This window comes from Melozone crissalis, unplaced genomic scaffold (genome assembly GCF_028551555.1).
Source record: "Melozone crissalis strain CALT ecotype California unplaced genomic scaffold, PUWL_Pcris_2 ptg000056l_1, whole genome shotgun sequence".
NCBI lineage: Eukaryota > Metazoa > Chordata > Aves > Passeriformes > Passerellidae > Melozone > Melozone crissalis.
In genome coordinates, this window is record NW_026535834.1 from 10,601,951 (window position 1) to 10,616,026 (window position 14,076).

Below are 14,076 nucleotides of genomic sequence, written 5' to 3' on the forward strand. Positions count from 1 at the left end.
ATCCCATCCCACCCCCTGCCATCCTCAGGGGCACGTTCCACCATCCCAGGCTGCTCCAAGCCTCATCCAACCTGGCCTCGGACACTTCCAGGGATGGGTCAGACACAACTTTTCAGGGCAGTGGTTCAAAAGTGCCCTGAGTGAAAAATTCCACATTTTTCCTCCTGTTCCCTTCCTGTCCTCCCTTAGTGCCTCACATAGACCCCCCTGCTCCTCAGTGCTCTCTGTCCATCATCCTTATTCCAAGAAGGATCCAAGACTCTCCCATAAAACTTGGTGACCCTGATGCCTTGTGCAGGCTGCCCCAGAGCAGAGGCTGGATGGAGTTCCAGAATAAAGCAGGGATTTATTCAAAGCATCTCCTCCATGGATCCACCTTGGGCAGCACCAGAGCCCAGCCAGGGCTGCACCCAAGATCAACCAAAATGGCCCCAAAATGCACGGCCGGGCACGGGCTCTGTCCCTGGGATCAGTTCTGCTCCATTTGCACCTTGCAGTTCATTGTCCCATTCCAGCTTTAGCCCAGGCAGTCCCACCCTGCTTGTTTTTCTCTCTCCAGCCCACGGTGTTTGTGCTCTGGGGCTGAGATTTGGATCATTTGTCCTTGGTGCCCAGCTGGAGCAGGAATTGTTTTGTCTCCCTGCTCTGTGCACAGAGCTCACCATGCCCTGATATGGAGCCCAGACCCTCACACTAAAGCAGCACAGAATGTGAAAAATACAAAAGCTAAACGTGAGGCATCTGCCCAGCTCTGAGCCCTCTGAATCCCAGTGTTACCTGTTGTAGTGAGCTTTTTAGCTTTATTAACATGCTTGCTGTTTAATTTGTAATTTTGTAATTTCTCTATGCTGTCCTTTTCTCTGCCTTTAGAGTGGCACAGATGGCCCGTTTTGTATTTTATGTTTTTAAAACTAGACTTGTTCCTTTATTGTTATTTAGTTTAGTTAAGTGTTAGTTTTTTGTTTGTTACCTAGCTATTTTCTGCCAAGTTTTAAACCCCTTCTACCCATACCCCTTCCCCAGAACTTTCTTTACTCCTCCTTCCATGAAATACCAATCTCTCCCTGAACCTTCCCTTTCACCTAGAAACTTCCTAGTCAGTTTTGTATTCTTTCAAACCCCATTAGTTCACTGAAGCTGTTCTCCTTCCTTGAAATCTTTCATTGTTTTACACACCTTATATTCGTCACCTTGTGTTCCACCCCCAGGTCTCTGTAGGGGGATATAGCATGGGTAAATGAAGGTGGTATAGAATGTAATCTTATCCCCAAAAGAGCTGCAGCTGAGTTAATTATTAAAGATTAGGAGCAGGCCTGATGTTAACAGGTCATGGCTGTAGCCAATAAGAAGAGTGTTATAAAAGAGTGGGTTGGTTGGCTGAGGGGGAACTGGAGTCAGTTGGCTACTGTGAGGATAAGGAACAGTCAGTGCCTAGAGGAGCTGCCTGCAAGAACTATTGAGGAGGTATGAAACTCTAGCAATGTGGAACCCTTGCAATGTACTGACAATAGAACTCTGGCACGATAACGACGACAGTTCTCCTGATTAGTTGAACATTGTATCCTCCCCTGAGACTTCCCCCAGTTTATAATCCATTGTTTGCCCCCAGTTTGGGGTCCTGGGACCTTGGGGAGGGGGAGTTCTGCTATTTAATAAAGTTATCCTGAGTTCTACCCCAGGCCCGGGCTGTGGCCCTTCTGTTGCACTGGTAGCTGGGATTCTGAGAGGGGACTGCCACCCCCTGAGCCTCCACCCAGGACAGTGCCGCTTACCCTGACCATGTTGGCGAGCACCAGGCCCGGGCTGCTCTCCGTGTCCAGCAGCAGCTGGCGCACCCCGCGGATGCGCTCGCGGAAATCTCTGGCGTTCAGCGAGCCCACGAGGTCCCTGAGGAACTCCTCGCTCTCCAGGGCGCTGCGAGGGGCTGCTCTCCGAGGGGCCTCCTGGCTCTCCGTGCAGTCCCTGTGCCAAAGGGAAATGCTGCTCCATGAGTCTGAACAGGAGGCTCATCCCATACCTTCTCTTCCCATCTAAGTGCAAGCAGCAGAAGTAAACACAAAGTTTCACCTTAAATGTGGTGAATTAAAAAGAAATCACCTGTCGCAGACATCTTTTTATGGAAAATCCTTTCCTTAAGATTTTTTCTTCCTGAGAAGCCTCAGGAACAAAATGTAAACAATGATTATCTGCTGCTGTGGAATGCAACAGGTGCATCTGGGATTGGTCTCATGTGGATGTTTGTAATTAATGGCCAATCACAGTCAGCTGGCTCAGACTCTCTGTCTGAGCCACAAACCTTTGTTATCATTCTTTTCTATTCTTAGCTTAGCTGATCTTCTGAAAACCTTTTCTTCTAGTCTTTTAGTATAGTTTTAGTGTAGTATATATCATAAAATAATAAATCAGCCCTCTGAAATATAGAGTCAGATCTCCATCTCTTCCTTCAACATAAGACCCCTGTGAACATCATCACAATCACCCAATAGTAATTGTTGTTCCCAAAGTCTCATATCCACTCTGCTCTAAATGCAGCTGGTTTTGTGACTGGGAACAATTAGGAACTTCCCTTACATCAATGGGTCACAACCCCCCCAAACTTACTGTAGTTTAAATCTTTATTCCCAGAGTACTTTAAAGGCTGACCCCAGAGCAGGTGTTACCTCAGCACCTCTCCATGCTGACCTGAAAACCCAACAGCTCTTCCTAGAATATTTAAGAACAGATTCCCTGTGGCACCTGATTTCATTACAGAGTCATAGAAAGAATTAAAAAACCTGTGGAATCACCTCTCTGTCCAAGTATTTACAGACCATCCAGGCAGTCATGACCTCACTCCTAATTCCTAACAACTCCTAACACAAGGCTTGGATGGGGAATAGAACAAGCAATCAAAATTGATCAGTAAATGTAGAACCCGTTATTATTTTGGACTGTGGAGGGTGTGTTAAAGAAATCTGGTTCTGAAGAGACACTTCAGTCATAGCCCTCTGAACTCCATGTGCTTGGATGCAGTTTTTGGCTCGCTTTTAATCTGGGGGTGCTTCTTTTTCAGCTCATTCAATCACAACCCACGAAATGGCTGGGGTTGAAAGGAACCTCAAATCCCACCCAGTGCCACCCCTGCCATGGCAGGGACACCTCCCACTGTCCCAGGGTGCCCCAATGTCCAGCCTGGCCTTGGGCACTGCAGGGATCCAGGGGCAGCCAGGCCCCTGAGCAGAGACAGCCCCAGGGATGGGTTTGTCTTTGCTCGAGGCAGGATTAATCCACACAGCTTCCCACCATCCTGCACCTGTGTGCACCACAGGGCCTCCCCAGAGTTATCCTGATCCCCCAGATCCCAGGGTTTGGCCTTGATGGCAGCTCATGTTTCATGGATCCATGCAAGAGCCTAAATGAGGGATGTGGGGCTCCAGGGGCTCTCCTAATGCAGTTTATTGTACCCAAGGTGTCACAGCAGCCCAGGGCCGTGGGTGACAGAGCTGTGCCCACAGCTGTCAGCTCCAGCTGCAGGCAGCCCTGGACACCCTTAGTTTAGGTTCCAATGCATTATAGACTTTTCTGTGCTGAGCACCTTCATACAGCAGAACCGATCTATACCTTAACTGTTACCTATAGCCCATCATAACTGCTGCAATTACCTTATTCATGTCACTGTTCTCCAGTCACTAACAGTTAGATCAAGCCTCTGCTCTTCCTTGAGGGATGTTTAACTTTCCCAGCCCTGTGTGGTTTCTGTGCTCCCCCCTTGGCCATGTTCCTCCCAGGACAATGGAGTCATTACCTGTCTGGGATGATGGGAGCATCTCTGCAAGTAGAGGACGACCTCAAATGTCCAACACTTCCAGTCTGGGAACGCCTCCCTTTGGCTGAGGGTGTATCCAAGGGCATCTCCCCCAGGCCCTGCACAAAGGCACAGCAGGAACTCATGGACCAGGGGAAGCACAGGGAATCACTGTGGCTGCAGTGCTGCGATTGTCCACACCCAAGAGTCCCCAGGACACCTCCAGCTGCCCCAGGTGCTACACAAGAGCTTTCCCACACACCTTCTCTCGTAGGCTGCCAACAGTTTCCTTAATGTAAGGCAAATCCTTGGGGGGCACAAACTTCTCCAGGATCTTATCCAAGTCAGGATGAGCCATCATGCTGAAGAGCATCCTCCTCCCATAGTACCTGCAGGAGAGCACCAGGACATCCAGAACAGGGACTGGCTTTGTCATTCCAGGTGTGTTATTCCAAAATGGAAATGTGCAGGAAGGTTGTGTCCAGGGAAGGGAATGGAGCCCCAGGAGAGGCTGAGGGAGCTGGGAAGGTGTGCTCACCGTGTCTGCTGGGAGCTGTCCTGCACAAACCTGGCCACGGCGGGCAGCAGCCGCTCAGCCACGGGCCGGCCCGCGGCCAGCAGGCGCTCGGGGCCCAGGCGCTGCACGATGTCCCCCACGTGCTGGGCTGTGCATCTCCTCACGGCCGAGTGCAGGTGGCTGGGGAGGGAGGGAGGGAGGGACACGGCCTGAGGGACAGCCCTGCCGCAGGGCCGCTCACAGCCCCCCGCCCTGCAGCCAGGGCATCCCGAGCAAAGCCCACGGCAACGGCTGCAAGGCACCTCCGGGCCCATCCCCCGCCATGGACAGCGACACCTTCCGATAACCCCCGGGCTCAGGCAGTGGGATTTGGAGTTTCAGTTCCAGTTTTCATTCAGGCAATTTCATTTTACAAAGCATATGACTGTTCTCTCAATGAGCTCTATGACAAACCAGCCCCCGTGCTCAGAGACACACCTGGGCACTTGACTAAAACTGGCTAAAGCAAACTGACTTGATGTTACTTTAAAATTGACCAAAGCAGTGTTCAATCGACTCCTAAAGATCCTGCAGGAGTCTCCTGATCCCTGCTTTGTACAAAATAAACACCTGTGCTGATGTAAAGGAGAGAACAGCCAGAACCAGCTTTCAAACTCGTGCAGCAAATGATCCTTTTATCTAAATCCTGCTGCCCTGCTGGTCCCACTTGTGCTCAGGAACAAAATCCTGCAAACTCCAATATCTCCAATTTTATATTTGGATTAAAAATGCTACTTTGAGGACAACTTGTAACTCCTGCTGCACTTTCAAGGGGAAAACAAGAACTGAGAGGCTGAGACACCTCACTCCATGAAGCAAACAAGCCCCTGCTCATGGAAACAGCTGGGGAACATTTGTGTGCACACAACACCTTAGAGTTAAACACAGTGCATGCAGGTAAGAAAGAGGATTTTAAAATTCCTGACGTAAAACCACTCTCAGCTCTATCCAGGAATCGTGCTCTTGGATCAGGACTCTGCTCACAGAATCCCAGACTGGGCTGGGGAGGAACCTTAAAGCTCATCTTGTTCCAAGCCCTGCCATGGGCTGGGACACCTCCCACTGGAATTATTCTTGTTGGCAAAGTCAAACCCGACTCTGGAGCTGATGAAGAATCAGTATTTCTGTCTAGTCAGGGCTGCCAGCATTAGAGCCATGATCACAGAGGGCTGGAAAGGAGCTGAGCAGAAACCAGGTGCATTTAAGAAGTCCCATGAATTGTAAGTGACACCATAACTGAAGGATTGTGTTGTGGTGAATTTAAGCAACTCAGCCCAACTTAGACAGAACATCCCTTGTGGAACTTCAGTTGTGTCAGACAATCTTTCTCACTTCCTACTGAGACACAGATTTCCCCTTTGAAGGGCAATTCCATATTCCTGTCACAGCCTCTGGAGCTGCAGCTGCCTGTGCTCCAGGAGCTTTCCATGGCCAGAGCTTCCTAAAGCCAGGCCTACAAAAGCTGCACCTTTAGGCCATGCCCTGATGTGTTATCCACTAAAAACATCCTGTACTCCATGAACTGGGAAAGTGTGAGCCGTGAACAGGTTAATCTGTGCCCAAAGGCAGTATTCAGCTCATTCTGATGCCTCAGATAGCAGAAAACCTGTACAAACTGACCAAGTGGAGGGGACAAATCCCTACAGAAAAGCCCTGAGCAGGTGAGTTTGGATCTGAGGGAAGGTGGGGAGGTCTGGCAGAGATAGCCCTGCCCAGGAGGGCCAAGGGGCTGAGGCCAAGAAGGGAGAACCCAACAGGGCACTGCCCCTTGGTGTGAATGAAGCCACGGGCAGTTCCTGCCTGCTGCTCCTGAATTCACACAATCATGGGATCAGCCTGCTTTGGGTCGGGAGGTCACAAATCCATGGAAAAGGACACCTTCCCCTACCCCAGGCTGCTCCCAGCCCTGTCCAGCCTGGCCTTGGACTATTCCAGGGGTGGGACATCCATCCCAAGTCAGTCTGAACCCCAATAATTCATAAAAGAATGGAAATCCCAAGGCTGACTTCTGCCTTTCAGTTTACAGAGCAGGGAAGTGCAGCAGAGCTGTCAGGAGACAGAATCCATGTATCCCCAACCAGCAGCTGCTCAGGAAACAAAAGAGAACATTTGCAACTCTGAGGGTTGGAGCTGTGCAGGAAATCTGTGGAGAGATTTTGAATGGAGCACCTGAAAAGTGTCATGAAGGGAAATGGAGCCTGGAAATGCCACCAAGGGCTGGCAGAGAGGAGAGGAAGCACCAGGGGGTGGCTCAGATGTGGTGAGCAGTGAATGAGGATGGAAAAGGAACACAGACTGATTGATCAGGGCCAGGGAAAGAAGGGAATTAACTCCACAAAAGAATGGCACTGAGAAGGAAATTAAAATGCGGACACAAAGGCTCAGCCTAGAGAGGAGGAATCAAGCAAGATAGATGCTGCTAGAGAAGTGGAAGTTATAAATCAGTTTTCTAAATAAAGAGAGGTGCTGAGAAGTGGCCAAGGCAGGAACTGACTGCAGAGCAAAGGAGGAAAAGAAAGAACATTATGTCAGCTTTACCAGGCAAAGCAAAACAGCAGCTCCCCAAGAATATACAGTAACAGCAAATAAAATCACTGAAGTGGTGCAAAACAGCCAGAAAATACACCAAAGTCAACAGCCAACCCCTTACACAATGCACAGAAAGGAACAGAGGGGCTTTAATTCAATTTATGCCAACAAACATTGCCCTGCGTAGAGGTTTAGCACAGCTGATTTACTGGTTTTCAAATTTCTGTCTACTGTACTGTGACTTGAAGGTAAAAAGCCTACATTTGATAAATTACTCTATTCACAATATTCTTTATAAAGTCTTGATAGGAATTACCTTTGCCCTCCATTTATAAGAGAACAAAGTGCACGTGCTGGAGTCACATTATTAACCATGGCCTTCAGTGCCTTGTCTACCTCTTCCCTTATAAAAGTGTTGGATTCCCCAGCTTTGTGCAAAAGGACTTTTACTGCATTATCTACTTCTTGATCCATGCTCTTTTTCAGGTGGGTGAACAAATCCCCTAAACAGACCACAGCAGCTCGAGAAACACCTGAGCGTAAATTCTTGACCTGCACACAGGAAAAACCCAAAAAACAATGAATAATGTTGATCAGAGAGACTTCAAAATAAATATTCATCTTTGCCCTTTGTCATTTTTAAGTAACATTACAAGCAACTGAGAAACACATTTCTAACGTGATTGACAATGGGTGAGAATTAAAATACACACTCATAAAAATGTTATAAAGTTAAAATCTACATTTTCTCAGCCTCTGAGTCTCAAATCATCCTTGAGACTGCTCAGTTGAGGAAAACTCAGAGGTGAGCATAAATCATTTCAGAGAGCTGTAAAATACATATTTACACACAGAGGGCCAGTGGAATAGTCTGATAGGAAAATTTAACCTCTTGAGCCACAGCCAGAGTTGTTTCATGGAGCTTTGCAGTCAGAATAGGGGCATGGTAGGCAGACAAGCACCTGACAAAGTTCAGACCTTCAATTTTCTTCTCCCTGCGTGAAAAAATAATATTTCAATTCCATCCTTTTGAAAGGTCTCATTAAAATATTCAAGTGTGGAGTTGTAAGGAATCAAATAGCAAACAAATTGGATGGCAAAATAAAGCAATGAGAAATAATCCCAGAGTGGTCTGAGTTCAAAAGGACTTCAAATCCCCCCCAGTGCCAGCCCTGCCATGGCAGGGACACCTCCCACTGTCCCAGGGTGTCCCAATGTCCAGCCTGGCCTTGGGCACTGCCAGGGATCCAGGGGCAGCCACAGCTGCTCTGGGCACCTGTGCCAGGGCTGCCCACCCTGCCAGGCAGGAAATAAAGCAGGAAACTCTCCAAACAAATCCGTCTTTTCCTGTGGGACTGTTCCAGCACAGCACCCACAGCTCTGCTCCCAGCTGGCACCAGTGGCAATTAAAGATCTGTTTCCTTTCCCAAACAGGGGGAGCAGCTCTGTAAGCACATCCCAAGTCAGGAAGCTTTTATTCCCAAGAGATGCTTTTATTCCATACAAAGCACCAAGGATGGGCTGCTGATTTTACACAGAGCCCCAGGGCTGGGCTGCTGATTTTACACAGAGCCCCAGGAAGGTGCTGCTGATTTTACACAGAGCCCCAGGGCTGGGCTGCTGATTTTACACAGAGCCCCAGGAAGGTGCTGCTGATTTTACACAGAGCCCCAGGGCTGGGCTGCTGATTTTACACAGAGCCCCAGGGCTGGGCTGCTGATTTTTCACAGAGCCCCAGGAAGGTGCTGCTGATTTTACACAGAGCCCCAGGGCTGGGCTGCTGATTTTACACAGAGCCCCAGGGCTGGGCTGCTGATTTTACACAGAGCCCCAGGGCTGGGCTGCTGATTTTTCACAGAGCCCCAGGAAGGTGCTGCTGATTTTACACAGAGCCCCAGGAAGGTGCTGCTGATTTTACACAGAGCCCCAGGGCTGGGCTGCTGATTTTTCACAGAGCCCCAGGAAGGTGCTGCTGATTTTACACAGAGCCCCAGGAAGGTGCTGCTGATTTTACACAGAGCCCCAGGAAGGTGCTGCTGGTGCCTCTCCAGACCTTAGACTCTGACTCCCCCAGCCTCTGGAGCCCCAGTTCCCAGCCCTAATTTACAAAGATCCCTTCATCTCAAACTTGACTGAACGCCGCTGTTGGATTTAGTCCTTTTCTGACCCGGAGATGGGGTAACTGAGGGGTGTTTTAAAACCTCCTATTTTTAAAAACTTTTATATTTACCCAGTATGTATTTGTTCACATCCAAACACATACTATGCAAACCTCCTGTCAAACTTTAAAAATTCCCTGCAAATCCATTTCCCACCCTGTTTCTCTCCTCTCCCACTCAGTGCCCTGGCTGTCTCTGCCCTGTGCTGTGTACCACACCTGCCCAGCCCCGTGCCCGCCGTGCCCAGCCCCGTGCCCAGCCCCGAGCCCAGCCCCGTGCCCTCCCTGCCCAGACCCAATCCCTCCCTGCCCAGCCCCGTGCCCTCCCTGCCCAGCCCCGTGCCCAGCCCCGTGCCCAGCCCCATGCCCGTGCCCATCCCCGTGCCCAGCCCCGCACGCACCAGTCGTGGTCAGCCAGCAGTGCCAGCGCCTCTGCCAGGGCGGGCTCGGGCCGGGGGAAGGGCAGCAGCTCGGCCGGGTCCAGCACCTCGGGGCTCCGCGTCACCGGCGGCTCCCGGCAGCGGCCCCGGCCCGGACACGGCTCCTCTGCGACAGGGACACCGTCAGGGACAGGGACACCGTCAGGGGACACAGCATCGTGACAGGGACACAGCGTCAGGGACAGGGACACGCCATGGGACACAGCATCGTGACAGGGACACCGTCAGGGACAGGGACACCGTCAGGGGACACAGCATCGTGACAGGGACACACTGCTAGGGACACGGGACACCAGCAGGGACAGGGACACACCCGTCAGGGACACGGGACATGCCAAGGGACACAGCATCAGGGACAGGGGACACCAGCAGGGACAGGGGACACACCTCTGGCACAGGACACCGCTCTGACATGGGACACACTATCAGTGACACAGGACATGCCATCAGCGACAGGGGATACGCCCTGAGACACACCATCAGTGACACGGGACACAGCTCTGACACAGACACACCATCAGTGACACAGGACACGCCATCAGTGACAGGGGACACGCCATCAGTGACACGGGACACAGCTCTGACACAGACACACCATCAGTGACACGGGACACGCCATCAGTGATAGGGGACACGCCATCAGTGACAGGGGACACGCCATCAGTGATAGGGGACACACCATCAGTGACACGGGACACAGCTCTGACACAGACACGCCATCAGTGACACGGGACACGCCATCAGTGATAGGGGACACACCATCAGTGACACGGGACACAGCTCTGACACAGACACACCATCAGTGACACAGACACACCATCAGTGATAGGGGACACGGCATCAGTGACAGGGGACACACCATCAGTGACATGGGAGACACCACCAGTGACAGGGGACACACCATAAGTGGCTCTGCCAGCTGCAGGCAGGCACAGAACAAACAACACTGATGCACAGAGTGCTGCTGCAGGAAACAGGGTTTGCAAAGGACGCCAGACCCAGAGTGGTTTGGGTTGGGAGGAGCTGAAATCCCACCCGTGGGCAGGGACACCTCCCACCGATGCCTTCAGTTTCAGCTTTTGTGTTTTCCAGACTCTGCACTGCATTGGTTCACAACTCTGCACTCCACACACAGTGCCAGCCGCTCTCCTCACAGCTCAGCCCCACAGAACAATCCTTTCCTCTCCTCAGCCCCACACAACAATCCTTTCCTCCCCTCAGGCACTCTCAATCCTTTTCCAGCCCCAGAACCAAGGGCACTGCTGCAGCTCCAGCCCCAAAAGTGCAAACAGGGGATGGAGGAGAGCAGCCTGGGAGGGTGGGACTGCATCACCTGAGCTGGGATTGGAACCCCAACATGGAAATGGACCAAAGCTGATCAAAGTGTGAGAGCTCCTGACCCTGGGTCCCTCTGGGCTGCAGCCCTGGCTGGGCTCCTGCACTGCCCAAGGTGTGTCCTGTGAGGCCCTTGAATAAATCCCTGCTTTATCCTTTAACTGTGCCCAGCTCTGCTCCAGGGAGCCCCTCAGGTTATCACTGCCCAAGGTGTGTCCTGTGAGGGAATTATTTCCTTTTAACAAATCCCTGCTTTATCCTTTAACTGTGCCCAGCTCTGCTCCAGGGAGCCCCTCAGGTATCACTGCCCAAGGTGTGTCCTGTGAGGGAATTATTTCCTTTTAACAAATCCCTGCTTTATCCTTTAACTGTGCCCAGCTCTGCTCCAGGGAGCTCTCAGCATCACTGCCCAAGGTGTGTCCTGTGAGGGAATTAGTTCCTTTTAACAAATCCCTGCTTTATCCTTGAACTCTGCCCAGCCTCTGCTCTAGGCATCACCACCATGGCAGGCCAAGCCCAGGCCTTGGACACTCCCAGGGATCCAGGGGCAGCCGCAGTCAATCAGAGTTTCATTCATGTAAATTCAATTTTGCACACAACCTTCACTTTTAAGAGTCACCAACACAAAGGTAGTGGCTGTTTAGTGTAAAAACAGATACACAGTGTGCTAATAACTCATAAACCTTGAAGAGACACCAGACAAACCCTGGCACCTTTGAGCACCATCAGTAGGAGGTTCTACTCTTGACATTTTCCTACTGTCTATTTTAAAGGCAATTCAGTGCCAAAATGTACCCAGAAGGGTTTGGGGAGGGAGGAGTCAGTTTGCTGTTAATGCATTGTATCATTTCAGATCCCGATCCAACTAAAAGCCTCTGATGTTTCATGAACTCCCTCACAGATGAAAAATGACCAATGGAATCCCCACTGAGGAATTAAATCCCCTCCAGCCCCACAGCACTGATCTTCCAGAGCACCTCAGGACTGTCCCCCGCACAAATAAATTGTATTTTGAAACTGTCCCACTCCACCTACCCACATATTTTAAGAGTTCCTGCCCCAGCTTACCAGAATCTAGCAAGGATGAACACTTGGACCTCTTCAAACTGGAGGTTCTTTTCAGGGAAGGGTTCAAGGCCACATTTTCTAAGGACAAAGATCCATTTCTTGGTGATGTCAGTAAATCCCCACAGAGACTAAACCCTAGGAAAGAAGAAAATGTCCAAAACACAACAAAACCAATCAGAAGCAAGTTAAAACTGAGCATTACCAGCCCTAATTTCCACTTCAGCAGCATTGAACAGGGAATATTCATTAAAGACAAACCCTCATCCTCACTTTCTGCTGTGAGTTTCTCTGGTTCACTCATACTCAGTCTAATCCTTTCCCAAGGGAATTCTTCCTTCCCTTCCAAGTCTTTGCCTTCCTGCTGCTCTTTATGGTTGTGCTCTTTGTCTTCTTTCCTCCTCCTCCTCAGCTTCTCCTGAGCAGATTTTGACAAGGTCACTTTTATCTGCAAAAAGGAAATCAAGCACAATTTACCCCAGAACTGAACCCCCAGTTCCTGATGCTGGCCAAGGTCAGCATGAGCAATCAGGATCTTCTCTGATCTGACCTTTCTCTCTACTGTGTTTATGACTCTTTTTGTGCCTCAGGAAAACTCAGCAAAAAAATTTAACCCAGTTAAATTTAAGTTCAGTTTTTTAAATTTAATCAATTTACTGATTTGAATCTGACCCTGCCAAGGGTTCACATGTTCAGGGGAAATTAGAAAATTAAGACACTGTAAATCATTTACTTCAAGTTTCAGTATTCTTCAGATGTTACTCTAAGGGCTTGCAGAAAGAGCTCCATTTCAATGTTTTTTTTGCTTTCTATCACAGCTCACTCAGATGAATCTTGCTCCATTTACATTTGTAAATAGTTTTTAACAAACAGCACCACTCTTCAGAGACCAGATTACGGCCAAATATTCAGGAAGGCTTTTAAGAAAATCTGATTGGAGCTGGATTTGTTCATCCTGGGGAAACCACACCTGATCCCAGCCTGCCAATCCCTCCTTCCACGTCTGCTTGTGCTGTGGGAGTCAGGGAGGGCATTTCCAGCCCCACTCCTCCCTGCAGCCCCTCTCCAGGGATGTGAGCACGGTGGGAAGCTCCTGGCACAGCCAGGTGGCTCCAAAACAGACACAGCAGCCCCAAGGCTTTGGCTGCTCCAGTGAAACTCCTGCTGGCCCAGCAGAGTGTGAGTGAGCAGGGCTGGCTTCCCCCCACACCCACCAGGCTGGGCACTTCTTACCTCTCCTTCCTTCCCTGCACGAGAACAGCAACGGGAAGGGCTGTTCTGGAAGCTTCTCCCTGGGGCAGCCTCTGCTCCCTCCCTGGCACCCTGGGCATCCCCACTGGCCACACAGGGCACGGGCTGGCCGGCAGCTGGGCCAGGAGGGCTCCCAAAAACACCTGGAGGGCAGAACAGGGGTCACAGGCTGCTGGGGGATGGAAGGGACATCAAAGCACCTCACTCCAGACTGGAATGTCTATGAGGAGCTGCAACACCTTCAGACATCATTCTTTGTGCTCCCATTGAACTGGGGATTGTGAACGATCTACAACATTGCACAGATCTTTTTGTTCCTCTCCCACCCTACAAAGGCACATCTGCCCTCATTTCATAACTCAGAGAGACACAGGGGATGATTCTGGGTCTGCAGTACCTGTGCCAACCACAGCAACGTCTCCAGATGAGAATCCCAGATCATCCTTTGGTGCAAAACCAGGCACTGACTCTGCAGGGCCTGAAAGCACAAAGAACACTCACTGTCCATCATGCTGGTTCTGCTCTGGGATGTTCCATCCTCCTAAAATGTCACCCCACATCTGGATTGATCCCTTTGCTGAACCAGGGCATTGCCAGGTGCTGAAGCCAGCAGGATCTGTTGAACACCCATGTGAGGGATGCTCACATCGCACTGACAGGAGCCTGGAGCCAGGCTGGGAATGCTCCCCTGGAGAGGAGAAGGCTCCAGGGAGAGCTGGGAATGCTCCCCTGGAGAGGAGAAGGCTCCAGGGAGAGCTGGGAATGCTCCCTGGAGAGGAGAAGGCTCCAGGGAGAGCTGGGAATGTTCCCCTGGAGAGGAGAAGGCTCCAGGGAGAGCTGGGAATGCTCCCTGGAGAGGAGAAGGCTCCAGGGGGAGCTGGGAATGTTCCCTGGAGAGGAGAAGGCTCCAGGGAGAGCTGGGAATGCTCCCTGGAGAGGAGAAGGCTCCAGGGGGAGC

The 14,076-nt window shown here is 50.8% G+C and overlaps 1 protein-coding gene across 2 annotated transcripts in view; it reads right to left on the bottom strand.

The window, feature by feature from the left end:
* Positions 1-14,076, bottom strand: part of TOGARAM1 (TOG array regulator of axonemal microtubules 1) — a 34,716-nt gene that overhangs the window by 4,236 nt on the left and 16,404 nt on the right. Inside the window, exons 8-18 of one of the 2 annotated variants that reach the window (XM_054286834.1) lie at positions 13,516-13,596; positions 13,101-13,261; positions 12,141-12,315; positions 11,871-12,005; positions 9,429-9,573; positions 7,759-7,864; positions 7,186-7,421; positions 4,323-4,481; positions 4,047-4,173; positions 3,785-3,903; positions 1,773-1,962 (exon numbers count right to left, since the gene is read on the bottom strand). In XM_054286834.1, coding sequence (XP_054142809.1) covers positions 1,773-1,962; positions 3,785-3,903; positions 4,047-4,173; positions 4,323-4,481; positions 7,186-7,421; positions 7,759-7,864; positions 9,429-9,573; positions 11,871-12,005; positions 12,141-12,315; positions 13,101-13,261; positions 13,516-13,596 — 1,634 coding nt within the window. Of the gene's footprint in view, positions 1-1,772; positions 1,963-3,784; positions 3,904-4,046; positions 4,174-4,322; positions 4,482-7,185; positions 7,422-7,758; positions 7,865-9,428; positions 9,574-11,870; positions 12,006-12,128; positions 12,316-13,100; positions 13,262-13,515; positions 13,597-14,076 lie in introns of both variants that reach the window. The other variant, XM_054286833.1, reaches the window with a different exon arrangement.